This window comes from Trypanosoma cruzi, genomic scaffold (assembly GCF_000209065.1).
Source record: "Trypanosoma cruzi strain CL Brener 1047053517045 genomic scaffold, whole genome shotgun sequence".
NCBI lineage: Eukaryota > Euglenozoa > Kinetoplastea > Trypanosomatida > Trypanosomatidae > Trypanosoma > Trypanosoma cruzi.
In genome coordinates this window covers 84,756-109,496 of record NW_001849548.1, presented here as the reverse complement: position 1 = coordinate 109,496, position 24,741 = coordinate 84,756, and the positions used below count along the sequence as shown (strand labels likewise).

General features: G+C 54.3%; 4 protein-coding genes and 4 pseudogenes across 4 annotated transcripts, besides 14 other annotated features; 2 read left to right on the top strand and 6 right to left on the bottom strand.

Annotated features, from left to right (window-relative positions):
• Window positions 1-15,842: a sequence feature (areas not merged during assembly with more than two copies in the genome that could not be assigned to a particular haplotype).
• Window positions 421-4,961: a mobile genetic element.
• On the bottom strand, window positions 5,580-8,081 carry Tc00.1047053511081.71 (annotated as a pseudogene).
• Window positions 8,982-9,136: a sequence feature (T-rich).
• Window positions 9,363-10,214, bottom strand: Tc00.1047053511081.60 (mucin-associated surface protein (MASP), putative; the record flags this gene model as incomplete). Its single annotated transcript, XM_806220.1, has 1 exon — window positions 9,363-10,214. One exon carries the CDS (start codon window positions 10,212-10,214, stop codon window positions 9,363-9,365), a length of 852 nt encoding a protein of 283 aa, XP_811313.1.
• Window positions 9,739-9,814: a sequence feature (GA-rich).
• Tc00.1047053511081.51 lies at window positions 12,513-12,917 on the bottom strand (annotated as a pseudogene).
• Tc00.1047053511081.41 lies at window positions 14,033-15,211 on the bottom strand (annotated as a pseudogene).
• Window positions 15,420-15,454: a sequence feature (AT_rich).
• On the bottom strand, window positions 15,685-16,614 carry Tc00.1047053511081.30 (mucin TcMUCII, putative; the record flags this gene model as incomplete). Its single annotated transcript, XM_806219.1, has 1 exon — window positions 15,685-16,614. The coding sequence occupies one exon, from the start codon at window positions 16,612-16,614 to the stop codon at window positions 15,685-15,687; it is 930 nt and encodes a 309-aa protein (XP_811312.1).
• Window positions 15,843-16,128: a sequence feature (haploid, non-Esmeraldo-like haplotype).
• Window positions 16,129-16,944: a sequence feature (haploid, Esmeraldo-like haplotype).
• Window positions 16,945-18,838: a sequence feature (areas not merged during assembly with more than two copies in the genome that could not be assigned to a particular haplotype).
• On the bottom strand, window positions 17,662-18,087 carry Tc00.1047053511081.20 (uncharacterized protein; the record flags this gene model as incomplete). Its single annotated transcript, XM_806218.1, has 1 exon — window positions 17,662-18,087. One exon carries the CDS (start codon window positions 18,085-18,087, stop codon window positions 17,662-17,664), a length of 426 nt encoding a protein of 141 aa, XP_811311.1.
• On the top strand, window positions 18,261-18,707 carry Tc00.1047053511081.15 (annotated as a pseudogene).
• Window positions 18,805-18,832: a sequence feature (AT_rich).
• Window positions 18,839-19,579: a sequence feature (haploid, Esmeraldo-like haplotype).
• On the top strand, window positions 19,433-20,695 carry Tc00.1047053511081.10 (mucin-associated surface protein (MASP), putative; the record flags this gene model as incomplete). Its single annotated transcript, XM_806217.1, has 1 exon — window positions 19,433-20,695. One exon carries the CDS (start codon window positions 19,433-19,435, stop codon window positions 20,693-20,695), a length of 1,263 nt encoding a protein of 420 aa, XP_811310.1.
• Window positions 19,580-19,882: a sequence feature (haploid, non-Esmeraldo-like haplotype).
• Window positions 19,883-20,733: a sequence feature (heterozygous, Esmeraldo-like haplotype).
• Window positions 20,734-24,741: a sequence feature (areas not merged during assembly with more than two copies in the genome that could not be assigned to a particular haplotype).
• Window positions 21,023-21,114: a sequence feature (A-rich).

The following is a 24,741-nucleotide window of genomic DNA, read 5'->3' as shown; positions in this document are numbered from 1 at the left end:
AAAGAAAAAAGGTACTCCCCATTGTTCCATGCAAACAACCATTTAAAAAGAACATCAAAAAAAAAAAACCCGCCAGGGAACGCGGCACATATTCTCCGTGAGAAGTCGCAACTCCGCACTCCGTGGCTCAGAACACTGCCACAACCACACACAGTCCCAAAAGCAGAAGCAGCAGTGGTGTGTCCGCCCACGAGGTGATAAGTTCGCCGCTGCTCACCGTCGGCAAGGACAAGTCACCTTCGAACCAGACGTCTCCACTCTCTTTGATTTTTTGTTTAAAGAAGATGTGGTCTGTGTGGCGCTGCTGCACGCACCGCTGTTTGTGGGCTCCTTAGCGGCGGGGGCGTGTGCTCGAGGACCATGGATACAGTCCCATCGCCCGTACACATCGGTGGTATTGGACGTCATGAGGTCATTACATTTTTTTCCTACTCTTACCAGCGCGTCTAGCTATACAATGCCATCTGAGTACCTAAGAGGTGGTCGAGCAACGACAAAAGTTTCCTGCTATGAAGCAACTGCCATTGAGAGAACTTTCCGAGGCGAAGGTCCTGTTCAATGCCCAGCCGTCGGCGCACAGCCAAGGTGCCTGGACATTCTAGAAGCAGATGGTGCAAGGTTTCCTGCGGGTCAATTGACGTGCTTGTGGAAGCTGGCTGATCCTGCGGCAGCAGAGATCGCCGCCTGGCACTGCTGTTTCGATGCCGTGTGGCGTCTGGGTTGTGTGCGCAGCGACTTCTGTGCTGTGCGGTGCTTCTCCGTGTGGGGAAAACCATGTCACAGAAATCACATTTGAGCTCGGGAAGCGGTGGAGGATGTTCCGGATGAAATGACCGACAGTGACTGACGAGATTCGAGAATCCCGTCAATGTAGAATCACAGTGCGGACATTTCTCCTTCCGACGGCTTGTGAGGGTCCGTCTCCTTACTGGAGGGACGTCTTCCTCCCTCGCCGACGGGGGAACGGTGTCCGTCCCCGGTGCAGTTGAATCGTTGTTAGAGCGCATATATGCAGACTGTTCCGGTGAGATGTTGCAGAAACGGCATTGGTTCGTGCAATCTCTCACGGCCCAGTATAGTCGGCCCCAGAGCTCAGATCCCCGCACCTTGGCCTTGCGAGGTGAACCAGTTCCTGACGGTGTAGAACTTCCTGAGTGATCAGGTCCTTACCGCCGGGATCGGATGGCCTTGTGCCGCAAAGCAAGTAGCGGTGAGTGTCTTGACGAATGGTACTACGCCACTTGTTGGTGAGCTGGGTAGTAAAACATGTCAGCAGATCCGTATGCCATAAAGGTGCGATTCCTTGCTCCGTGTATTGTCCACTTTCCATAGTCTGCGTCGCATACTGATCTGCAAGCTCGTTAGCATGTACTCCGCAATGTCCGTAACAAAACTGCAGGTGCACGGACCAGCCAGCACACGTCAGTGTCAGGAGACGCTGCCAGATCTGATCCTCCGTCCAGTCTGTCTGACTGAGCAGGCCCTTGTTTAGAGCCGCTAGAAGACACTGACTGTCCGTAACCACAAGCAGGGTTTTACGCCTGTGGCGGATACGAGGAATCATCAGCTTCTCTAGGGCTAGAAGCAGCGCACGGGATTCCGTCCTGTAGCTGCATGGATTTGCACCGCAGTTTATGCTGGCCTTTTCTATTATCTCCGATGAGTTGAGGAATGAAAGCAGTATTCCAACCCCTGCTGACTTGGGAACGTCGACACCGCCATCGGTCGCAAGTATCCACGAACGATGGCTGTGCAGCGCCAGAGCCTCTTCGCTGACTCCGCGCTTTTCCCGTATCAGCTCTTCCTCGTCAGTTATTGAGTGGTCTATCGGAATTTCCACGGCGATGGTGGCCCGGTGAGCGGAGGCCGCAAACCAGGGAGGAATGGAGCTGCGAAAGAACCGCTCTTCGCGTGGTGAGCTCTCGGTGATGCCATAGTCCTTTGTGTATGCGTCTACGAAGGCATATAGCTCGTTCCGAGATAATGGCGAGATGCGGAAACCAGCGCGAGGCGGTGGCTCAGGCGGGGGTCTCCGCATCCAGTCCATCTGACATGCGCGTGTGTTCTCAAATATGGAGAGCCGCGCGCGCAGGCAAAGGACGTGGAGCGGCGGCATATTAGCCTCCAGTAGTGCGGATTCCGGGTCGGCAGTGCTCGGAACTCCGCTGACAATGCGTGCTAGAGTTGCGTACGTCTTCTGCATCTCATTCTTCGCTGAATCCGTCGCTACTGCCCATATGAGCTCGCTGCCATAGCGTAATTTGGAGGCACCGTATCCAATGACGAACGTGCGTAGGTCATGTGGAGATGGTCCCGCCGCTTTGTGCGCTATGCAGCGTAGCTGCGATATCCGTTGCGAAGTGGCAGCGCATTGCTTGGTGGCCGCCACATTTAGCGTCAGTCGTGGATCGAGATCCATGCCGAGAAGCTTCGTAGTTCGCGATGCCCCCATGGTCATGACTGGGATTTGACATCCAGCCACTACCAGCGGCCACTTTCCTTCGCGATCATAATCGGACTCCGTGTGCGTGGAAAGTGTGGACCAAGCAGCTTCACACTTTGACGGTTTGATGGCCAGGCCATTTTCCTGACTCCACGCATGCAGCTTTTCAAGAACCATGCTGGCAGTGGGAATGGCGTCTTCCCGGGACTACCCCTTAACGATAATAGAGAGGTCGTCCGCATACATGTCTGCTGTGGCACCCGCAAAGCTGTTCAGCAGACTGAGAAGTGGGTGTACGTAAAGGGAGAACAAATACGGTCCCAGCACGGACCCCTGAGGAACTCCTCGCAGCATGGGACGCCGATCGCTGTGTCTGTGGCCAACTCGTGTCTTCGCGTAGCGACCACATAGAAAGTTTCTAAGCCACCCTCTACAATTCACCCCCGGAATGTTAGCCAGCAAGCGACTGAGGACTCGATGATCTATGGAGTCAAAGGCCTTGCTGAAGTCAACCAACACCAGCAGGGTCCGATGGGGTCTGTAGTGGAGTTGATTGCCAATACCGCTCTTCTTGGGAAGGCTCACTTGGAAATAGTGATTTCTATTATGCTCCACTTCGTGTGTCAGGTGTGCCAGCTGCATCGTCGTGGTACGCATGCTACGATATGCATACTGGTGGGGGTGTGGCGTCCACACCCAAAGCAATCTCTTCAGTACCATTTTCTCAGCAACCTTACTCACAATGGAAGTAAGGCTGATGGGTCGATATGACTCAAGCAGTTCCGGCGACTTGCCGGGTTTTAAGAGTGGAACGATGGTAGAGCGTCCCCACTCAGCCGGAATCGTACCGGTCGTCCAGCTGTGGTTAATGCAACGAAGAAGGAATCGGAGGCCCTTTGACGAAATATGTCGCAGTGCCTCACTGTAGACTTCATCCGGTCCGGGGGCCTTGCCATACGGCGTATTACGTAGCGCAGCAAGCAGTTCCGTAGAATTAAAAGGTGCATCAAGAGGGGAGTAAGAAAACCCTGATGTAAATGTAGAGATCAACTCGTTGTTGTTCTGTGGTCCAAAAAGAAGAAGCATTAATGTTCAAAGATGTGTTCTGTCTGTTGATGCCTTTGGAAGGCCTTACTGCCTTGTGAGAGGGGTGAAATGGAAGAAAGATGCGATTGAGAGCATTCGCTGCTCTCCTTGCTGTTTTATAAGTGTGTTGACCATCTCCCAATAAAATTGATGTGGGAGATGGAAGTGATGCCTTATTTCGTCCGGAAACGTATTTCCATGCGAATGGCTCGCCTGGATTTAACTTGCTGATGCGGCGTAGATACGTGTTGCGCAAACGCTCTCGGAGTAGGAGGAAGAATTGACTCCTTGTCCGTTGCATTTCTGCCTCACGGTCGGGCGTCGGTAACTGTAGATAGCGGGCCTTGCTGTCAGTAGCAATCCGCTCTGCCTCCATGAGAGTGTCGTCCCAAAGCCTGGGACCGTCCTTGTGCATGCCGCGGGGGCAGTGTCGTCGATACGAAGTTATAAGCGCTCTCGTGAAAGCTTTAATGCCGGTGGACTGCTTTTTATAGTCGTATGCCGGAAGTTGTGCGTCGAGGTCCTTGAAGAATAAATCCCACTTGCACTTCCCCCAACTGTAGAAAAACTTAGGTGCCGAAGGTATGGTATCCTTAAATGCCTGATGCAGCGTGAATGTCAGCATATAATGATCACTAAGCGGCGACACGGAGGCTGACCAATCCGACACAGTCAAATGCTTTGACCATGTCAGATCGATACAGGATCGTTCTCCTGCGCCACGGGCATACGTGATCTCACCAGGGGTGTTAACCAAGGTGAGTCCCGCATCCGTGCACAGTTCTAAACATTCTGCAGCAACCTCGCTTGGAGAAGTCTCCAAGAATGGCTCCCACTGTGGGTGATGCATGTTGAAATCCCCGCACAGCAGGAGCGGCGACGAGGCTGGAAGGCAGTTTACTAACCGCCTGAAGGATTGCGTTACTTGCGGTGGTGGTCTCATATAGGCACTCGCTACAATAAGATCACGGTTCTGGTCCAGAGCAACCTGGACCACCACCACTTCAAGGCTGGTGTCATGCTGGGGGATGGTGAGAGGTATACGCTTGGAGCGGAGAGTTTTCCGCACCAGCACCGCCACACCGCCTCCCTTGCCGATGCGCGACTGTGCATGGAGCACATAATCTCCAGTGTGCATGCTGGCGATCTGCTCCGACGACTTCCAAGTCTCCTGGATGGCTATTATGTCTGCTCCTTGCGCCATTAATGTTGCGAGTTTGACGGCGTGAGGCAAGAAACGTTCATCTGGAGTACTGCTATGGGGCCTGGGTGCTGCTCAATGTCTCCGCTTAGCAGTAGCTTTTGTCGTTGCGCGTCACATACGGCACGCAAACGGTATGCATAGCGCTGATAAGCGCCGATGGAATTCAGCAGTGGATGAAAATACCGCTCCGCGGACAACCATTACGAATGTCTCCATCTGGTGCCCTTCGAGGTCAGGATTCATATATTCCACCATTCCTCCGGAATTATTCGTGCCATCGTAATCCGAGCAGCTCCTCGCCGCAAAATCGCCAAATATCGCATTGAAAGCCTCCTCTTCCGTTAGATCTCGACTGTCTGGCTTATTACCAGTACGACACGCAGTCCGGCTGCTCTCGCCGACTGTGCGCCAGTACCCACGGGAATCTTTGCTTCCACACGCGCCATACCATCATCATCGTTTTTCGCGTACACGTGCGAGCAGCGGTAGTAGCAGCAGAAGCAGTAGTGTGGCTGTAGTCGGTGAGCAGATCTGCGCACAGAGCGAAGAATAGAAAGGCAAAAGGGAAATACAAAGAGGTGCAGCCAAAAGACACACACATCGTCGCAGCGTCGCCGTTGTGTGCGCGGTAATGATGCGACCTCCCGCGGCAGGCACAACTCGCACACTGCACGCACCGCAAAACGGCATCCGCACAAGAAACACGCACACATAACGACAGAACAGCCACCAAAAACTAGAAGGAGGAGAGAACCACAACCATCTCCCCCCGCTTGCACAACAAACGGACCTCCAATTTTTACGCGAGACAGTTTCTGCAAGCTTGCCATCGTTCCGCTGCACGCTCTCAGCGCCCACAGTGGGAGTCAGCACATCGTACAGGTGAAAAACGAAACTTCTCTCACTCCCGTCGGGAAAAACAAAATTACCGTGACGACAACAACAACGGTGCAAGGGTGTCGCATCGGATGATACGATGGCGTTGTTGGCGTCCAGGTAAATGACGCGTACCCTCGGAAATACGCGTGGAAGATACTGCACGTACGACTGCAGAGTTGCGTCCGCAGATAAACGGCATTCGGAGCCAAGTCTGCCACTCGGTGGCAAAGATGGGTCAATAATTTCGCCAGAGAGACAACAGTGCAGAAGGCAGGGTAGAGCAACGTACCGCACACAGGACACAAATATTTGTTTGTCTCATCCCTGGAAAAGTACAACCAACTTGGCCAGGGTTATCTCGCTCTCTGGCGATGGCACATTAAAAGGAAAACTCACAGTATTGAGGGAACTCAAAAAAAGCCCCAACGTGCTTGCCGCGATTCCACGAGAATGTGGACGGTCTGCATGTGTCCATGCAAGTCACAGCCGATAGGCGCATCATAGGGGATACTGCTTGAGTGCGCCAAACGACGGTTACTTGCCTCATGCCACATCACAGGCAGGCCGTCCCTCATCAATTCCTGCAGGATTCGCCTACGCTCCTCCAAGGAGTACTGGGGCATCCGTTGGGCCGCACGCGTATTGCACCATCTTCCACAAAGAGTCTATTCACCAAAAGGCCGCGGTTAAACAGCCCGTCCACAATAATCCTCAAAGGACCGCCACCCACCGCGTGCTGAGGTGGAAAACGCACGTGACGAATACGTCTCCGGTAGGTTTCATCGTGAATACACAACCGCTATTCCCTCCGTCACGGCGTCGTCATCAACACAGCAGCAACGCGCCAGTGCCGGCTCTGTTGGGTACAATGGGAGAGAAACTACCACTCTCCAAGCCATGATGTCAACAAGAGAGTCAGACGGCTGCTCTGCCACGGTGATAACGTGCCCCATCAGGCGCAGCAGAATATCAGAGTCCAGCTGATTGGAAGGCTCGGCTGTCACCCCGCCAATGAGAGAAATGCGCGCCACCACGCGATGCTCCGCTGGCAGTAAGCCTCCATATTGTGTTCCCTCAGTAACGGACTCTGCGTCAGCAGCAAGTGAGGCAAACTTCGGTTTGCTCCGCCTGATATTCCCCCGGCATCTGCTCAATTCACCGCCATGGAAAACCGGCGATGTGCAGCTGCGAGCATTTGATCGTTTCAGCAAACAAATTGGGGAAAAAGGGCTCAAGCACAACCACAAGACTCCCAGCAAGAAAAAAGGAAACACGGCGTGACTGACACGACTCAAAGAAAAGTTTCTAAGACAATGCGTGGATGACTCCGTCGACGCCACACCCGCACCATATGCCATCAACGCCTCCACGGCAATAATCCTGCAGCGTGCGGAGAGGACGTTTCACGAGCGCATTATTGGCGGAGCCAAACAACTGTACCGTCAGCAGAGGGCAGTGGTCGGCGGGGGAAGTGAAGGTGGTGGGACTGTTGGGGAGGGTCGATGCGCAGTGTTCCCCACAAATACGAGGCGGGTGAAGTGAAACACACTCGTCTGAAAGTCACCGGCCACCAAGATGCATGGCTCCCTGCTGTTAATATTGATGAGCTCGAGGCTGGGGCAACTACTCGCAACGCGTGAAAGTGTCTTCCTGCACTGACGCTGCGATTCACACTAGACGGGCAACTTCAGAACAGTCGATCCCCAGCAGTAAAATGCAGCTGGCAGTGACGCTGTGGATTCTCGATTCCCCCGGCAACGGAGGGAGAAGAAAACTGGTCTCCCCAGCTGCGCGGCATCCATCCACTCACTCTGTGCGTCTGGAGTGCCCCGCAGCTGCCTTGAGAGATGCAGCGGACAGACCCCCCTTAGTTTCGCCTCGATCCGTCGACGAAGACTTTCGCGGAGGTGTCGGCACACACCGAAGTCTCCCTCGTGCTCGTCAAACAAAAGACACCCGCTGAGCATCGTCACGTGCATCGACGGCCACGCAAATAAATACCCACCGCAACGCAAAGTGTTTCTTATTGGGCACAAAAAGAAAACTCGAGGCAGCGGCCCGGACAACACAGACATTAAATCACACGCCAGGCAACGCTGAAATACATGCGAAAGGGCCAACGCGGGATCAGCAGCACAACAACTCGAGAGCTGCTGCGTGAACTCCACGGTAAATGGATCAGCCCCAACGCATGGGGCACTAATTACGACGGGTGACAGCGCGAAAGCCAACGGTTCCGCAAGACCGGGAATTGTGGGGACGGCAGCCAAACCCTCCTGGGATTCGTGTGCCAAGACACGCAGATAATCCGCCCCTCGGTGCAAGTCGTCACCATAATCCTCATCGCTCTCTTTGCCGTCATTCGTATTGTCACACTCAGAGCCGGTGAAGGAAGGTGCTGCCATGATGATTGTGACATCACCCTGAATGAAACAAAACAAAGCCTCAAAGGGTGCCGAGTGCAGGCATCCCGTCAGGCAGCGACACGCCGCACTTCTTAGCAATGTACGAAGCAAAGGCAACGAAACAGGTTTCATCCGCCATCGTAATCGCGTCCAGCAGGTTCGCCCTCTTGTTCCTCGGCGCCTCGTTCCTCTCCGCAGCACCAACAGCCGCTGCCGTAGACCACGCTCCTGCCGCACTCACTCCCACAGAGGGACAAGGAAGAGTGTGTGGATGTGTGCCGAGAGCACAGCAACTGTCATCATCAGAGGAGGCCATCGTGCAGCGTCATCATTTCAGCACGGAACGTCAGCCAACGTCCCTCGTTACCAAAAACATTCTTGCAGAGCACTGCGCAAATACTTATGTGTGTGGGTGTCTGTTGGAGAAGCCGAAAAAAATAGGAGCACAGGGCGACACATCAACACAGCAGGAGGCACAGCCGGATGACAGCGATGCATGCGGTACGGAACCAACCTCAACAATCACACACGGTGGCAGCAAACACCCATCCTCACAAAGAAAACAAAACGAAAAGAAAAAAAAATCTTTAAAACACGGCGGCAGGGTGTGGCTGTGTGTGTGGCGCTGCGGGTGTCTGCCAGCCCTGGCCGCAAGCAAACCAAAACAAGAGGGAAGAAATGTGTGCTCCGCCCCACAGGCCCTCGTCGCACGCCCACACGTCACGGCTCCCTCAGCGCGCCGTTCGTCGCGGCCCTCCTCATGCGTGCAGCAGGCGAGGCGCACAGGGCCGTCGTCGTGAGCGTGTCGGTGGGTGTGCAAGCGGAGCAGTTGGGCGGGAAACACACGGCACCCCTCACAGGAAGAGTGCAGCAACAAACAATTAAAAAGAGGGAAGAGTAGAAAAGAAAAACGTCCATAGTGATTGCCCCAAAAAGCAAAAAAAAGAGATGGGGGAAGTGAGAGAAAAACGCACAGCAAAGCAAACACAAAAAGCAAAAGAAAAAAAAATCGCTCAACCAGAAAAAACAAGAAAAAACATTTAAAATATTTTAAAGCAAACAGCAAAAGAAAAATTAAAAACAATTAAAACAATCATACGAGAACAAAAAACAGAAACAGTTACGGTGCTCCGCCCATGCAGCCAGGCAGGACGGCAGCGGTGCGTGTCGTGCAAAAGAGAGCAGCAACGGCCTGCATGGGTGTGCATGCATATATACAATGGGCACATTATTGTGTGTGCCTCGTGGGGTGAGGTGAGGGCGAGAGTCCATGCAAGGGGACACACACACACAGAGAGTGAGAGAGTGTGTGTGCGGGCGGTGCATGGCTCTCTCTCCCTCACTCTCACGCGGCCACCACCGCAGCAGCAGCCGCACACGCAACAACAAGAAGAAGCAAAAGAGGGGAGGTGGTGTGGGAGGCCGTGGTGCTGCTGTCACTGTCGCCAGTCGTTGCCGTTGTATTTTTCATGGCTGCGGCCGTCACTGGTGTTTCTTTCGGATTGGCATCTTTATTTTCATTTTGTTTTCCCTCTGCTGTCCCTGCACCATCAGCTGCTGGGTCATCGTCTCCAGTTGTTTGTGTGCTGTTGGTATTTGTTATATTCGATGCTCTTGCCGCACCAGAAGATATAATTGGCGGCTCTTCATTGCCTGCTGAGATCACCTCTGTGGTGCTGGTATCGGCTCCTTTCATTGTCTCCTCCTTTCCTTTCGTACCATCCTCTTCCTTTTCCTCTCTCTCTTCTTCTTCCTCTCCCTCTTCGTCTCCTTCCACTTCTTCGTCTTCCTTCTCTTTGTTTCTATCATCCTTCTCTTCATTCGCACCATTTTCTTCCACTTGTTTCTTTTCATCGTCTGTATTTTGAACCATGCTGTCCTTTCCTTTTTCTGTTTGGTTTTTCTTCTCTGCGTCTGCCGTTTCTGGTGCTTGTGTTCCAGTTCGTAGTGCCGCTCCCACTTCGTTTGCTCCTTGCACCGATACTCCTGCTGGTTGTGACTGTGCCGATTGACCGTTTTTGCCACCTCCGCCAGCGCCACCGCTGGAATCGTTGTCGGTTTTAGGACCATTCTCATTAACGGACGTAATGTCTTGAGAAACTTGCGTTGGTTCAGAACATCCACCACCGCCCGCACCGCACCACAACACGCAGAGGGCACACACCAGCAGCACACGGCCAGTCATCATCATCATCATCACGGCTGCACACACAGTCTAGGGAGGGACAAAGAGAGGAGGATGAGAAGAGCACACACACATCAGCAGCATGGAAAAGAAGGAGTAGCGTTTGCATGAGGGTTGTTGTCATGAGCATGGGGGACGCGTGCACGCAGGAAGAACAGGCAACAATGAAACACCGGACAGCACGGCACACAACTCCACGGCATGTAAAACCCACCCGCAGCTGCCCCAGAATGGAAGGGAAAGAGGGCGCAACAGTACGGCAAGAACACAGTGATGCCGGTGCAGAAAAGGATCCCAAAACGGCGTGAAAAAGAAACAAAAAACAGTCTTCCCCCACAGCGGCCACATCCAACAACGAAAGCAATAATAACAGAAACAAACACCACACACGGCAACTCACAGCGGCAGTGAGTTCCCTGTCGCCAATCTTCATGGCTGCACGCTACCGCACTCCTCGTGAGTCCATCGCTCCGCTGCCCTCCTCCTCCCCGCGGCTCCCCCCACGAACAGCCACGGCACACAATCGGGTCCATCCGCACCCGTCGCCACGCCGCCCTCAACGACCCAACAGTCAACCGCCCAAAAACCGTTGCTGAAATCACACACCCGCAACAAAGCACGCGACGCAACATCGTCTCACGTGGACCCCGCCGTCAGAAGAACGTCATGTCAACCGTTTGGCCGGCACACGGTACAATCAATCAACAGAACAGAGAAGTAAGACAGGCACTCAATCAAGGACGCTCCACGCACACAGCCCTTTTGATGCCGCCGCTGCTGCCACGGGCACGGTACCCGAGCGGAGAATGACATGCAGTAAAAAAGGCCTCGCAAGAGAGAAACAATCCACACGTCCATATGCAAAGCGCCACTCGTACTGCTGCAGCTGCAGGGTCTGTGGGCAAAAATGCGCCGTACTCAATCCCGCCAGTTATGTCAGTCTCCCCTCCCACCAATGTAGCGCATAATGCACGGCGTGCGTCCACAGGCATCCACTCCCGGTGCCCTAGCAACACTTCAGAACACACATAATGGAGAAGGGAAGTATCATTACACAATGCCAAAGCAGGCAAATAAAAATAGGGAAATCAAAACCACACAGATCCCTCGCACACGCACACAAACACAGCACAGTATTCTCCAGAAGAAGTCAAACAATTTCTGATCCCAACCCATAATGCACGCGTGGTGCCGCCACATTAGCAACCGGCAAAAGAGGGAGAGTGCATACAGCATGTCCCTGGTACAAAGTATACAGACAAGCAGAGTGTATGTATATACTGATAGGAACATGCCAGTTGATATAGGCCTTTCTCTCTTGCACCCACTGCTGAGTGTTGGCACCGCGGCGGCAGCGGCAAGCAGAAGAAGCAGCGGAAAGGGACAAGCAGCAGCCGCAGTGTTATTGCCGTGGATCGGAGGCGGGGCGTCCTTCATGTCTGCCTCCTAACCCCGTGCACCACCGCCGCTTCATCCTCCCTCGGCGGAGGGTCCACGGCGCCCTGCGCGTCATCAGCGGCATCAGGGCTCCTGGGTCCCGTGGCTGTGGCACCGCCACCGGCCTTGTCGCTGGCGGCCTCATCTCCTAATGATTGTCCGACAACAGACGCCACACCATCGGCGGCCACATCGTCGCTGTCCGGAAGATCGCGCTTCTTCTCCGCCTCCTGCGGTGCACCCGCGGTGTCGCTGGGCAAGAGCACTCCGTTGCCGTCGTGGCACCTGAGGCGACTTCCTTCTCTGGCGACGGATGCTTCTGGGGAGCAGCCGTGTCCACATAATTCGGTGGTGTGCCACGGCCGGTCCCAATGCTCTCTGGATCGGGGACGGATGCCCGTGGCAAAGCTTGTTCAGTAGATGCCAGTGGAACCGTCCTGCTCCACACCCTCTCACATTGCCACCGCACGAAACCACTGGAAGTAGGCTGTCGCTGGTGACGGATATCGTGCACACCTGCGCGTGGTCACGGAAAATAGCTTTTCCCTCATCGTAGGGCGGAGCAACCCACGTAATCGTCGCCTCGGCCGTGCATGGGGCACAGCGGGCGTTACCCTCCTCAGTCACTCTCAGACGCACCCGCATGCCGAGGCACCGCAATGCCGCATGCATGACAGCACGGAGACGTATGTTTCTTCCGGGTCCCTCGCATCCGTCGTGTTGGTGGGAGGCGTGTCCAGACACCACGAAGAGGGCTTGTCCCCAGGCACCGCAGACAAACATTCTCCCCTCCAAATAACAGCGGCAGCATATCTCACATCCAGTGCGGGACCAATGATGGGGCAACTGTCCATCGGGCGTTTTGCTGGCCCTTCATGGATAATTCGTCTACACACCAACCACTCGAATACCGATCCAACGCGCAGCGACTGGCATGAACTCCCGCTTTTGAGAACATCTGGGAATATTCACTCATGTTCGGTGCGGAGCACTTCCTCTGCAGCAGCGCACAGCACGAATTCCTTCACCAGCGCATCGGCTCCGCCATCTCCCACTTCACCCTCATGCAGCCCAGGTCAGCCGGTGCGGCCAGCGTCAACTCCGTGCGGCAGCCGGCACAACCAATCGGTGCCATCCACTCATCCTTCGCGTGGCGCTATGACCAGTGCGACTCCAGCGTCCTCCCGTCACCATCGCCATCCTGCAGCTCCATGCCATCAATGTCGTCGCAGTCGCGGTGCTTACTCGCAGCCATCACGGCAGTCGTCGAGTGCCCACACACCACCGACAGCGCTCAGCCACACACACACCATGTCAGCATTGGCAACACCAGTGGAACAATGCCCAGCATGCACCGTGAACCGAATGCAAACGCTGCCGTTGGCAAATGGGGGCACAATCAAAGGACCCTCCAGTGGCTGCACGAGCAGACGATCCGCATGCAGTTTGAAAGCAGCAGGGACAACTTCATCCTCGAAAATCTTCCCGTGCGCAGAGGATACAACGTCATCCTCACACTCGCAATTGCCATTCAATGAATTCATTGCGCAGTACCGCTCTGAGATCCAATGCTTCCTGATATCATCCAGGTCCCTTGTGGATACGTTGATGCGGATGGGCATCCATCCCTCCCAATGATGGTGTATGGCTGCAGCGCACCAACTGCTCAAAAAGGGTGCGTCCCTCACAACAACGCGGATCCAATTCGCCCTGTCGGCACGCATCACATATTCAACAAATCAAGGGTACGTCAAAGTGACAGCAAAGCACCCGCTGGCAATCACACCATACACATCATCACATGCAGCAGCACCAGCGTCTCAAACTAATGTGGGGTGTAGAGCAAGTAAGCCATTGATGTGGGTGTTAGGCAAATATTTCGTGGCTCGCTGAAGCAACAAGGACCGATTGCGTGGGAAGAAACAAAGAACAGGAGAATACAAAAAGGGGAAATTCATCCATCCGCACTGTAGGAAGAAAACCAATCAATAAAAGTAAAATGGGTGCACCCAACCACAACGTACGCAAAGATTCAAAACAAAAAAAAAGAACAACGCGTGGGACGACCAGCGCACACACACTCTCATTACTCCCGTAAAGCAAAACACACACAGAGGGAGAGAGAGAGAGGTCGACCACTCAATGCAATAAAAACAAAACAGAAACAGTTACGGTGCTCCGTCCATGCAGCCAGGCAGAACGGCAGCGGTGCGTGTCGTGCAGAAGAGAGCACCAACGGGCCTGCATGGGTGTGCATGCATATATACAATGGGCACATTATTGTGTGTGCCTCGTGGGGTGAGGTGAGGGCGAGAGTCCATGCAAGGGGACACACACACAGAGAGAGAAGGACGCGTGTGTGTGCGGGCGGTGTGCGGCTCTCTCTCCCTCACTCTCACGCGGCCACCACCGCAGCCGCACAAGCAACAAGAAGAAGAAGCAAAAGAGGGGAGGTGGTGTGGGAGACCGCGGTGCTGCTGTCACTGTCGTCCGTAATTGCAGTTGCATTTGTGCCAATGCAGTTTTGTCTTTCGCGGATTCTTCGCCATTTCCGCGGGATGTTCATGTCTGGCGGACTTCTTCTGTTGATGACTTTTGAGTGGTTTCAGCATTTTTTTGAGCCTTCGCGTCTTCGTCTTCCGCCACAGAAGTGGCAGCACCATTAGCACCTACAGAAGCGTATGGTGATGTGGGGTCTTTAAGTACTTTTGTTGTATTGTGCATGACAATTAAAAAGACGTTTCTTTTCATTCGCTCGTTTAAGGCGGCGGCGAGCTCCTCCCGTTGTAGCTCCCGTAGCTGTGCGGGAGCCTGCAACCTTTTCGTTGCCCGTGGCCCAGTGAGTGAGGCAGGCAGTGCACTTTGTCTTATTCGTGTTATTGCTGTTGTTGTCACTGTTGCAATTCTTGTCCATCGTGTCCTTGCTGCGGTTGTTTCTTCCACTTCTTCATGTTCTCCGTCTTGTTCCGCCTCCCCATTCCATCACTGCAAGGATTATCGCAATAATTTGTTTTCCTTCCTCTCGGTGTGTCATTGCGCCATTCATTCCGGCTGGGTATTATCCTCGGAAGGGGCTCTCCCCCAGCCGGTGGAGTGGCAGTGCTGCCGGAATAAGAAGAAAATTGACCGGCGGTGCGAAATCGAAACTCATTTGCCGCACCTCTCGTAGGATCCCCGGTATTTATTGCATTTCCATTTGGCTTAAATGCATTGTACTCCTTCTTATATTCATCCGCCTCTGATACTCCAGCGTCCAGCGAGGGTGCTGCTGCACCTGCGGCACCTTTTCCTTCGGCACCAGACGCTGACTCCTCGGAATTCTCCGCTGAGGATGTGTCATTCATCGCATCATCGTCGTCCGCAGCTTCAACAGCTCTCATTAGTCCAATTCAGGTGGATAATAACCCGCATTCCGCCTTTAGAGACACTCCGTCACCTCCACCATTATTCGTCCGCGTCAACACATCTCCTCCACCCTCACTGCAGTAATCCTCCATCGCGTGTCCAAAACCGGCACCGCACCACAGCACGCAGAGGGCACACACCAGCAGCACACGGCCAGTCATCATCATCGCCACCACTCCTGTCACTTGCGGGTAGCCTTCAGCAAAAGTAACACCACGTCAACAGAGAGAAAAGCAAAAAGATAGACACGGCCGCTACACCACGCACAGCAACAAATGGCAGCACCCCAGCAGCAGCGCACACACCACGGGACAGATGGAATCAGTACGATTGCAGAGCTCGCACACCGCACCGCAAACCACAAGTTTAAAAAGCAATAAAAAACAATAATTAAAAAACAATTATTAAAAGAAAAGAAAAACAAACAAACCCAGGGCTCCAGTGCGCATGCATGTGAGTGTGTTCGCGATGCGTTCAACGTGACGGATGCGGGGCACAACGCGGAGCACACAGCACGGCAGCAGAAGCAAGTGAAGCAAAACAAGATCATTATTTTCTCTTATTTTATACAGTGAACCACAACACACGCGCACAAATCCCCGCGGTTGAGTGCTGGCACGCACAGCCCGCACACACCTCTTCAGCCCACAGCGGTGTACGCCAGCGCGGATACGGCGAGCAGCAGCGGGGCACACACCCACGCAGAGCTGCTGAGGCTGCCGTCGATTTCGCGAAGACGTGACGGTGCGCGGGTGGTCGTCGTAGTTGGTGCCTCAGTAGTCGTAGTGCTTGGTGCCTGTGTTGTAGTGGTCGTAGTTGGTGCATTTGCCTTTTGAACTTGTTGGACTGGGTTAGCGGATCCACTTGGCTGCTGTTCTGTAATAGGCTCCGGAGATGTTGAATCGGGACTCGTTGACGGAGGTGATCCCGTACCTTTCCCTTTTCCGGTATCGGTCGTCGTGCCTAAATTCGGTTCCTTACCGTCCGGCTTGTTTGACCCTACCGCCTCCTTTTCACCTGGATTTTGTGCAGTACCGTTCCCGGAACTTAATCCTTGTGACGTTTGGCTCCCACTTCCTGTGTTTTCTTTACTGGACGTACTTCGCGACCATGTCCCACCGGGCCCCGTAATTTGTGCCTGTTCCTGTACCGTTTTGGCCAGGTCTGCTACCGATTGCAAACCAGACGTACCATGTGGCTGTTCCGCATCGTTCTCCAGAGTCGCTGGACCACCGGCCCCCTGAACATTTGACCCTACCGTGACGGTCGGAACCGGAATTCCTGACGTATCGGGCACTCCACCTGTCCCTATTGCGGTATCGCTCCTAGTTTCTGATGCTTGTCCCTTATCGTCCGAATTATGGGTTCCCGGTAACGTAACGGTCATACCTGCTAAACTTGACGTCACGGAAGTTTTTGTTGCCTCTGGAACACCTGCTTCCTGTGGCAAAGCACGCGGTAAATTGGAGCTGTCATTATCTGGTTCTTCACCTGTCGCTGTCACGCACACGGACGGGCAGCAACACAGGGCAAGCACCAACAGGGCGCACAGCAGACGGCACGTCATCATCAACGTGAGTGTGGTCGTTCAGTGGTGTGGAGCTGATCTGCTCAGTGAGGGAAATGGAGAGCAACAGGGGAGACGAGAGGTGCAGCAGACACACACAGAGGGCACACCACATGAGGAGAGGGCAGCAGCCAGGCATGCACCGTACGCCGCACACACATCCCTGCCGCAACACCAACACACAGATGGAGGAGGGAGAAGCAAACAGGAGCGGCACACAAGGCTCCACCGCATGCACACACGGCGAGAGCGGTCCGTCGTGTCGGCACCCCTCACGGAGGGTGCGCACACACACAAGAGGAGGTGCAGCGCACAAAGCAGCAAAAAAGTAAATCAATAATAAAAAGGAGATCCCCGCACACCAGGCGGACTGTTGGTCCAGGGGAACTGCAGCCAATATTCATCACAAAACAAATTTTTATCGTGTTTTGGTTGTATGCTGTTACAATAACGAGTGAGTAGCGCAATGGCCATCAGCGAAAAAGTGGCAAGCATGCCGTCCGAAACGAGCCATAGTGCGGGCTGGGGCACTCCAAAACACTCGCATTCCCAGTTCCCAACGACGGGGGCATTTCTGCAGTGGATGAAGCGGAGTCTCCCGTGATCCGTCGTGGGATCAGCAGCACGTGGCGTCTGTGATGAGGCGGTGGCGGAAGAGCCTGGTCCATCTCGAGTACCCGCATTTGTGCTTCCTGAGTGTTTTGCCTGCTGGCATGCTTGGCACTTTCTGTGGCGACCTGTGCGCGAGGCGCCTGTTAAGATGAAGGTGGCGCCATTGCGGCATCCACATGTGAGGCCTTCTCAAACTATCGGAACGCCAGGCTGAGCACGTCGGACGTGCGCACTCATATTGTGGACGGACGAGCGCACACTGCTGCAGGTTGGGCAGGAGGACGTCAATCCGCCGCTCGCTGGTCGGCAAGGAGTTGCGGTGCTCACGTCGGGAAGAGGTTCTGGCGGAGGCAGCGGAGGGCCGGTCACTCAGTGAGGGAGGAACGGCACCACCGACACAGAGGGTTACTTGTGATACGAAGGGCACGCGCAGGCATGTCAAAGAGTGGGCAGGTGTCGCATCGCGCCTGTGCGCAGTGCCGCCACTCGGGGCACGATGTCCGGGTCGTGCCAGGAATAGAGTCCTCGCCACACCGACAGGCGCCTGTCATGCGGTGTGCGCGCCCTCCTTTCCTCCTGGGCTTCCCTCCGATTCCTTCGCTTCACTGCAGTGAGGAAGCCCACGTGCCAAGCATTGACGCGGTCCTGCGGGAGGGATCGAGTCACGACGGCATCAGCGTCCGCTGTCACGCTGCGTGGGATTCCGCAGTGCCATGGTGAAAATACGGAGCCAACAGTGTGACCTCGATCGGCCAGTGAAAGCGGCATCATGCTAATCTCTTCGGTGATGCCGTCGTGCACCGCCAGCGGGAAAAGGCGGGGTGACTCCATCGCCGAAGGGTGTCTGTGGCAACCGAAACTCATGTGGGCGATTGGGATGCTGCTGCCATGCGGGGAACTGAAAACTTTCTGTGCCCATGCTCAGTGGCAGGACACTCCGCTCGGCAGGAGCACGCAAGACTGCCGGCAGCTGCGCGGTGAGGCCCCACAGGCAGCGCGGCTGTCCGGGGAGTAAAGTGGCGGCGCAGCGGATCCAGATGCACGCTCAGCGAGAGACGACAAACCGTCCACCGCCAACACAGTTGCCAGCGACTAACAAGACGTTGAGCACTAATAGGACACGTATGCCCGCACTGCCGTGGGCACGGACAGCGAACCCGATTCACTCAGCAACAGTGATCTAATGCCCTTGGATGGTACAACAGCCACGCCTGAGCCCAGCACAGTCCTAGCGAATGTTGAACGAGTGATAACGTGTCGGGTGGCGGTGATGCCGCACAGGATTATTTGCGCACAAAGTCTGAGAAACTAGAGATCCCATCGGAGCACGACGCAGCATCACTTGTGAGCAACATTTTTTGTGAGCACGGGCACTTCACGGATTTGTTGACCATGGCTGAAATTGGTGACATCGCCGTGCATGGGTGTGTGTCTCGGGTGATGTTGCTTCTGCTTCTGGGGCTGTGAGGCACTGCGGCGCTCTGCTGAGGTGTGAGGGAGGGTGGAACTGCGGCTTTTTGTGGAGCAATAACTGTGCAGCTTGCTAGCACTACCCACTGAGTTTTGTCAATAATTTAAGCCTTTTTATTTTATTTTATTATTTATTTTTGCTACCTTTGCCCTATTGGAATAATCAGCATCCCTGTGTTTTCCCCCAATGCTCGTTTGCTGTACTTTGTCATGAGTGACGTGCTTCTCCTTTTGTTTCCTTCCGTTGCCCACACGCGGTGCCGGCGTCATTGCTGTGCGTCCCACGGACTGCACAAGAGGAGGATTGGAGGAACAGGCCGGATGCCGCAATGAAGTGTGAGGAATGTTGTGTGGGCTCACAGAACAGCAAGATCTTGGTTTGATTTATTCAATCCAGGCATTACGTATACACAAACCAGTGTTCTTTTACATTGTGCTGCTTGGCAAATACAATAAAAGTCGTGCCTGATTGTTTCTCATTTTTTTTTTTTTTTGGAGCCTTGCCGGAATCTCGACTCTGTTGTTGTTATTTTTTACTGTATTTTTAACTACTGGTTTGCAGAGCCTTGTGTGAGTTCTGCACTTGTACTGATTCCAACTGCCTCGTGGTGTGTGCATTGTCATTTGTCACTCTGTGGTGACTGTGTGTGGTGTAGCGGCCGTGTCTCTCCTTTTGCTTTCACTCTGCGTTGACGTGTTGTTATTTTGTGCTGAAGGCTACCCGCAGGTGACAGGAGTGATGGCGATGATGATGGCTGGCCGTGTGCTGCTGGTGTGTGCCCTCTGCGTGCTGTGCTGCGGTGCTGTTTTTGGACACGCGATGGAGGATTACTGCGGTGAGGGTGGAGGGAACGGTTTGAGGCACACGAGTAATGGTGGAGATGACGGCGTGTCTCCAAAGGCGGACTGCGGGCTGTTATCCACTCGAATGGCATTAATAAAGGCGGTTGAGGCTGCGGAAGCTGGAGAAGAATCGAGTGGTGTTCCAGACCAGCCTCAGGATAAGTCGGAGTCATCACCTAATAATAAATTGGGCAATAATATGCAGTCCACTGGAGTGCCTGGTTCAGGAGGTAGTGTCGCAGGTCAAGCACCACTGGGGTCAGGAGGCTCAGATACAGGAGGACAGGAGAGGGGATCAAACGTGTTGGGCCCAAATGAAGAAAAGGAAGCAGGTAGGATGGACCAAAAGGACGGTAAGGGAACTGGGCCCCACAACGAAGGTGCTGAACAATCCTCTTCTTCATCTGGCAGCCCTGCCCCTCAAAGTGGTGAAGATCACAAATTGGAGAATACTTCCGAGAGTAATGAATCCTCCGATATCCAACTGAAGAAAGAAGATGCAGTTGAAGCGGAAATACCAAAAATATCAGAAAAAGAAGAACCTGGTGGAGGGAAAGAAAACGAAAATGGTAAGGCACTCACAGGGATACCTGACAGTCAAACGAAAATGAAAGAAACTAAAACAGTAACACCACCGCCACTACTGACAAAAACAGCAGAAGAGGCACGGATAACAATTGGAATTCCAGCGGGGGATTCAACACCAGCAGAAACGAACGGTCATTCCAAACCTGAAGATACCGTGAACATGCAACAGCTACAACAACCCCAAGACGGCATTGAGTCAAACAACAATTCACAGACAAACAGCGGTACCGAAATATCAGCCAATCAACAGAATGAACCATCTGCCGACCAAGCAGAATCCACGCCACTACCCACGGCAAACGGTGATGCCGCCAATAATAAAGCTGAAAAGAGCACTGAAGAGGGCATGCCAAACAATGGCCCAGCAGCCGATGGTGCAGAGACACGAGAAGAAAAACAAGATGAAAATAAAGAAGCCAATCCGAAGGAAACACCAGTCGAAGCCACAGCCATGAAAACTACGACGGCGACGACTGGCGACAGTGACGGCAGCACCGCGGTCTCGCACACCACCTCCCCTCTTTTGCTTCTTCTTCTTGTTGCTTGTGCGGCTGCGGTGGTGGCCGCGTGAGAGTGAGGGAGAGAGAGCCGTGCACCGCCCGCACACACACTCGTCCTTCTCTCTCTGTGTGTGTGTCCCCTTGCATGGACTCTCGCCCTCACCTCACCCCACGAGGCACACACAATAATGTGCCCATTGTATATATGCATGCACACCCATGCAGGCCCGTTGGTGCTCTCTTTTGCACGACACGCACCGCTGCCGTCCTGCCTGGCTGCATGGGCGGAGCACCGTAACTGTTTTTTTTTCTCCGCTTACGATTGTTTTAATTGTTTTTAATTTTTCTTTGCTGTTTGCTTTAAAATATTTTAAATGGTTTTTTCTCTAGTTGTGTGATTTTTTTCTTAATTTTTTTTCTTTTCTTTTTTGTGTTTGTTTTTACTTTTTATTTTTCTTTTCTCTCGTTTCATTCATTCCCTTTTTTTTTTGCTTTTGGGGGCAATCACTATGGACGTGTTTTCTTTTCTACTCTTCCCTCTTTAATTGTTTGTTGCTGCACTCTTCCTGTGAGGGGTGCCGTGTGTTTCCCGCCCAACTGCTCCACTCGCACACCACCGACACGCTCATGACGACGGCCCTGTGCGCCTCGCCTGCTGCACGCATGAGGAGGGGCCGCGACGAACGGCGCGCTGAGGGAGCCGTGACGTGTGGGCGTGCGACGAGGGCCTGTGGGGCGGAGCACACATTTCTTCCCTCCTGTTTTGTTTTCTTTGCGGTCAGGGCTGGCAGACACCCGCAGCGCCACACACACAGCCACACCCTGCCGCCGTGTTTTTCTTTAAGGATTTGTTTTGTTTTTTTGCTTTTGTATTTGTTGCCATCGTGTGTGGTTGTTGATGTCGGGACCGTACCGCATTTGTCGCTGCTCTCCAGTTGTGCCTGTTGCTCTGTTGATGTGCCTCCCTGTGCTCCTCTTCTCTTCTGCTCCTCCAGCACACCCACACACACTTAGTTGCACGGTGCTCTGCAGGAATGTCTTGGTGACGGCGGGACGTTGGCCTGCATCCCGTGCTGGCATAGTATGGTCGCTGCGTGTCTACCGTTGGCGGTGGGAATCACGGTGTCATTGGATGGATGCGTGTGGTACGCTTTTGAATTGTGCTGGAGGCCGGCTGACGTGGCTGCACGATGTCCGCCATGTGTGGAGGTGTTGCCTGCTCTTGGGGTCATTCTCCACTCTCCTGTGTGTTTGCTCTGCCGGGAACGTGCGTTGCTCGGTGTGTGCTGACGCGTGACGGACGGTGCCACGATGGCCTTCTCTGGAGATGACAGTTGCTGTACTCTCGGCACACATCCACAAGACTCTTTATTGTCTCTCTGTGGGAGTGATTGCGGCAGGGCATTGCTGCGGGCGTGACGGGGACCACGACGGCGTCACCCCTCGAGAGGATCCCACGCTCTGTCGGTTGTGGGGCGGCGAGGCGGTTTGCCTGCAGCCCGACTGACAACCGCACAGTCGTTTCATTGCGGTCACTTTGCCGGCATCACCCGCTGCGGTGGTTTCCGCAAGAGCCGCATCTCAGAAGTTCAAGCCGTTCCCCCTCAGGATTGCCCTTGCTGCTTGACTGGCGCAGCACCAGCGCGAAATGGCTCTTCTGCAGGAGAGCAGGCACCAGAGTGCCAGCGACGAGGCTCATTGTCTGCATTGACTTCCACCAGGCCTGCAGTGGGCGTGCCGGTGGCGTGGCCTTCGTTGTGCGCCACACCTTTCCGTGCGAGCGCCTGTCGCTCGTGGAACCAACTGCCTGGAGACCACCGCCTTCTGCGTGTGCCCACCGGCCAGCCCCAGCATGTACGTGGTGAATCTCTGCAGCCTTCCTACAGTAATTGCTCACGTTTCACACTTTGCGAGCGACATTCGTCGCCTTGGTCCTGCAGCACCTATTGCGGACGACCTGAATTCACACCATGAGCTCCGGGACGGTTGCTCACCATCCACGACGTCAGGAGAGGGCCTCGCCACCACCTCAAGCGGCATGGACTGTGTGCTTTCTGACGTCCCGGCACAGGCAACGCGGATTAGCGGCCGCAGCGTCTCGTTTCCCGACGTGACTGCGCAACGCGCACTGCGTTTCTCCCACTGTACTTCCACCTGTTTACATAGACTCGGACCACCATCTGCAATCCCACACTGCAGGGACGGAGGACGGCACCCCGCGATTGGCAGGCATGCTGCCACAACGGAAACATGTCGCCTTTGTCCTGCGTGATGCCGACTGGAATGCTTCCACCACGGCGTGTGGAACACCTCTGGCCACTGTGACCACATGGTTGGAAATGCACCGTACCGCGCGGCAGCCGTGACAGTCCCACAGGAATCACGACGGACGGAATGGAGCAGGCCGAGTGTGTTGCAGCGGCAGCCTGCCCCGAGCTGAAGTACTCCGCAAACGGGAGGGACGCAATCATGCCCTTCGCCGTGTTTTCATCGTGCCGCTAGCGGTCCGTGCGAAAAAGTCTGGTGCTCTCTCGATCCCAAGCCTGTGATGCTCCGAGGCATGGCGGCACCACGTCCCTGCCCTCTGTAATCGGCTGTGCTGCGGTGCTGTTGGGACCGCGTCTGTGCTCTGCCTCCGCCGTAACCTCTTCCTGACTTGAATACTGCCACTCCTTGCCGACCAGCAAGCGGCTGATGGACGTCCTCCTGCCCACTCCTCGGCTGACCGGCACGCGCCCTGCAGATCACAAGCAACCCTTATTTCGGTGCCGTCCCTCTCACACTGAAGAGGCAGGACCGCCCCGACCTCCTCCGGAACCTCCACCTGGCGTGTCCACGGCACCTCCTCGTGGAACGACGAGCAGCAGATCAACGTCGCCCTGCCCAAGCTGCAGCAGCGTCTTCTCGTCCGCCCATCATATGAAGGCACACGCCCGACGCACTAACCCTGAAACTCCAATCGTTGCAGAAGGCCTCACATGTGGATTCTGCGACAGCTCCACGGTCTCCCCAACAGGTGCCTCACGCGCAGGTCACTACCGAAAATGTCAGGCGTATCAACGAGCAAAAAACGGACAACGCACCTCTGCAAGCTCCAATGACAGCCGTAGCCCTTCAGCCACTCCTCTTCTGCAACCCCACCAGCCGCTGAGCCCCCGACAATCCACGGGAAGGCCTGCCGCACACGCTGTGGGAATGCCCCCGTCCCCGGCAACTGAGCATCTGACTATTTGGGAGCACACCCTTTCGCACGACAGCACCGTTCAAGACGGAAAAACTGGCCACATCGCTACGGGCAGCCTGCAGGCCATTAACGAGCAGTGGCAGCAAAGTATAACGAAACAAATACTTCCCTTTTATCAGCATAGAAAAACGTCATCTTCACACTCGCAATTGCCCCAATGAATTCATTGCGCAATGGCGCTCTGAGCTGCAATACTTCCTGGCATCATCCGGGTCCCTTGTCGACACATTGATGCGGGTGGGCGCCCATCCATTCCTCCCAATGACGGTGTACGACCGCACCCTCAGATCCAAAAGGCACGTCCCTCACCACAGCCGCGATCAACTTCGCCCTGTGGGCACGCATCGCCTTGTCAGAGGAGCAGGAGTACGTCAGGCTGGCAGCAAAGCACCCTCCAGCACAACACATCACAAACAGAAGCACCACCAGCACTGCAGACTGTGGGGTGACGTGGATCAACTGACACATGCTGTACGTAACAGAAAATACTTCATGGTTTGAAAAGAATAGGAAACACTGACAATATCTCAAAGGAAAAGAAAAAATGAAAAAGAGAATTTAGGCGTCCGCAGTCAAAGCAAAATACCAATCAAAAAAAAAAAGTAGTGGAAAAGGTGCTCTCAACCATAACACAAGACGAGTAAAACAATAAAACAAGCCGAAGCGTGGGACGACCAGCGCACACACACACTCATTACTCCCGTAAAGCAAAACACACACAGAGGGAGAGAGAGAGAGGTCGCCCACTCAATGCAATAAAAACAAAACAGAAACAGTTGCGGTGCTCCGCCCATGCAGCCAGGCAGGACGGCAGCGGTGCGTGTCGTGCAAAAGAGAGCACCAACGGGCCTGCATGGTGTGCATGCATATATA